General features: G+C 38.3%; 1 protein-coding gene across 1 annotated transcript in view; it reads right to left on the bottom strand.

Moving 5' to 3' along the window:
* Window positions 1-1,705: 1,705 nt before the first annotated feature.
* Window positions 1,706-2,506, bottom strand: part of LOC108375824 (uncharacterized) — an 8,086-nt gene continuing 7,285 nt past the window's right edge. Inside the window, exons 2-3 of the mRNA XM_017631970.1 lie at window positions 2,252-2,458; window positions 1,706-1,830 (exon numbers count right to left, since the gene is read on the bottom strand). Of these exons, the coding sequence (XP_017487459.1) occupies window positions 1,706-1,830; window positions 2,252-2,458 (332 nt within the window). The remainder of the gene's footprint in view (window positions 1,831-2,251; window positions 2,459-2,506) is intronic.

The following is a 2,506-nucleotide window of genomic DNA, read 5'->3' on the forward strand; positions in this document are numbered from 1 at the left end:
ACCTCTACTAGGTTCCACCTAAACAAATTTTTGTTATCAATTATGGTAGTACCTACATATGTATGTGAGCAAATCTCACGAGTTGTTAAATTTTTCGACAAAAACGTGTTTTTGGTCAAAAGTGCTGGCACACTTATCTTAGAAAATGCATTATCTTCAGATTTGTATAAAGAACAAGATTCCATCGCGAAATTCTATTTGAATGAAAACTTAAAAAAGATATACTAAAAAGAGTAAAAATAACCTCTAGTGCTCATATACCCGTTGTTGCATATACAACGTAAAAAAAAAATCGTAGATTTTCAAAATTTACAAAATAGCTACGGCGGACATCCTGCATGCTGCCCTAATTTTAACTTGGTGACACACTCTGGAAACTTCAGAGATATGTTGTATTTGATGTCAACGTCCATTGCCTCTAATACGCATATTATATTTGAAAACTTCCCAAAGTAATTAAAAAAAAAAACAATTGTGATTTTTCTCGAGTAACCAACAAAAATGAGTAATTTCGGTACTTTTTGGCTTGAATAAGTATTTTAGGCTAAAATTGTTCAAATGCTTGATTAATTTTTTATTTTACTTGTTTTCGGAACTGCACTGATTGAAATAAATGCAAGCAGAAGCATTTCTCTTCTGGCGGGACAAGGAGGAGACACTCGTGAGATTTGCTCATATCGTCGCTCGAATAAAGAAACAATGTAAATGCCACATACACTATTATCCGATAATTGCACCATTGGATAGACAATCCTTTAATCTATTAGAAAAATCTTTAGTTTTCTTAAATATCTCTTTGGCTCACTAATTTATTCCCGAAAAACGAAATTATATTTGTATGGTTTGTAATGGTTTATAAAAACTTCCAATTCGTTTTTCTCAAAACTATACTTTTCATGTTACACTATTTCATTATTCCAGCGACGATATAGTCTGAACATGAACCAAATCGGACCATAGATGTCGGTTTCGAAAAATATCGAACCCCGCGACACCTATCGGCAAATTTATTTTTAGAGTGACTTCTTTTCGTGTAAGTAATATACTTTATAAAATGAACCAAATCGAACAATAAATACCCTTTATTCAAATATATCGACTCCTACGCCCCCTAGCATTGTCATGAGAACCAAACCTACTTTCCAAAAATATTGACTGTAAAATTCCAGGACCTCGAACCTATTGAATGGCAGCAGCACTGGCAGTGCTGGATATGACGAACCCGAGTCCCTTGTCGATGACGATGGAGGATATGTACCACCGCCTGACTATGACGAATAGCGATTATGCGGTTAAAAAATAACAAAGCTGCTGGGACTGACGGCCTGCCAGTTGAGCAATGTATTCAAGTACATCGACATTATCCGCAAAAACAAGGACTGTGTCGGCTCTGCCTTCTCGAAATTAGATAGAGAAGCAAAGCGAATGGTCTGGTGGTAAACGAGGACAAAACGAAGTATCTCCTGCCATCACACAAAGAGTTAGAACATAAGAGTTTTGGCACCTACGTCACTGTTGACAGTTAAAAGACTGAAAAAGTAGACGACTTCGTTTATTTGGGAGCCAGCATTAACACCGATGGACTGAGTAGGCAACTCAGAAGTGAAGCGAACTAAAATTCAGCGGCTACGATGGCTAGGTCATGTCGTTCGAATGGACAGAAACGCTGCAGTTCTGAAAATATTTAACGTGGATCGCGATGCTGTTAAGAGAGGAAGAGGAATGCCTCTTCTACGTTGAAAAGACCAGGCTTCACTTGGCATTTCGAATTGGCGTGAGTTGGCACGGAATAGAAACGACTGGTGTGGTTGACGCGATACTTTGGTATAACTAACGAATATATGTAATTTTAGGATAAATGGTAAACTTGGATGGAGCAACAACGGGAATGTGGTAGACTATATACTCGTAGGTTTGTCAGAGATTTCATGAAACGCTCGTAGTCTTGCACGTTCCAATAAACATCAGAATTGTAGAGTACTCTCGCGGCTGTGCTGATGTAAAAAAAAAACGGTAGTCAAATGAGTTGCTTCTGCACGATGTGGGTGGTTAAAACCTCTGAAGCTCGTCTCTCAAATACATACATATTTGTGTATACTGTCTTCAAACTTTTAGCCAACGTTTTGCCTCGAACTTGCAAACTTTTCCTATCACACTTTGTGTTTGCCATCTAATTCGCAAATTATTTCATTACTCAATACATTGAACTGAATACAATACATTCATACTTGGCTACTAGTATGTCACCTACCTTTGTCATTGGGATCGAATTCAGCCTCTAATTCAGCTTTGGTTGGCTCCGCCGCTTCTGCTTCTGCTGCGGCTGCCGCCGAAGCTGCTGCATTTTTGCTATTAGCGATGGCGCTAGCGGTGGGTGTTGGTTTAGTTTCGCTCTTCTTCATGGTGTTTCGTACTTTGTGTCCTCGAAAAACGGCTTGGATTTTAGTGGCGGCTTTGGCTGAAAGTTAAAATAGACAAGGGAAAATTGATAGTGAAAATTGGTGTA

The sequence above is a fragment of the Rhagoletis zephyria genome, unplaced genomic scaffold (assembly GCF_001687245.7).
Source record: "Rhagoletis zephyria isolate East Lansing unplaced genomic scaffold, Rhagoletis_zephyria_1.1 Rzeph_scaffold_09492, whole genome shotgun sequence".
NCBI lineage: Eukaryota > Metazoa > Arthropoda > Insecta > Diptera > Tephritidae > Rhagoletis > Rhagoletis zephyria.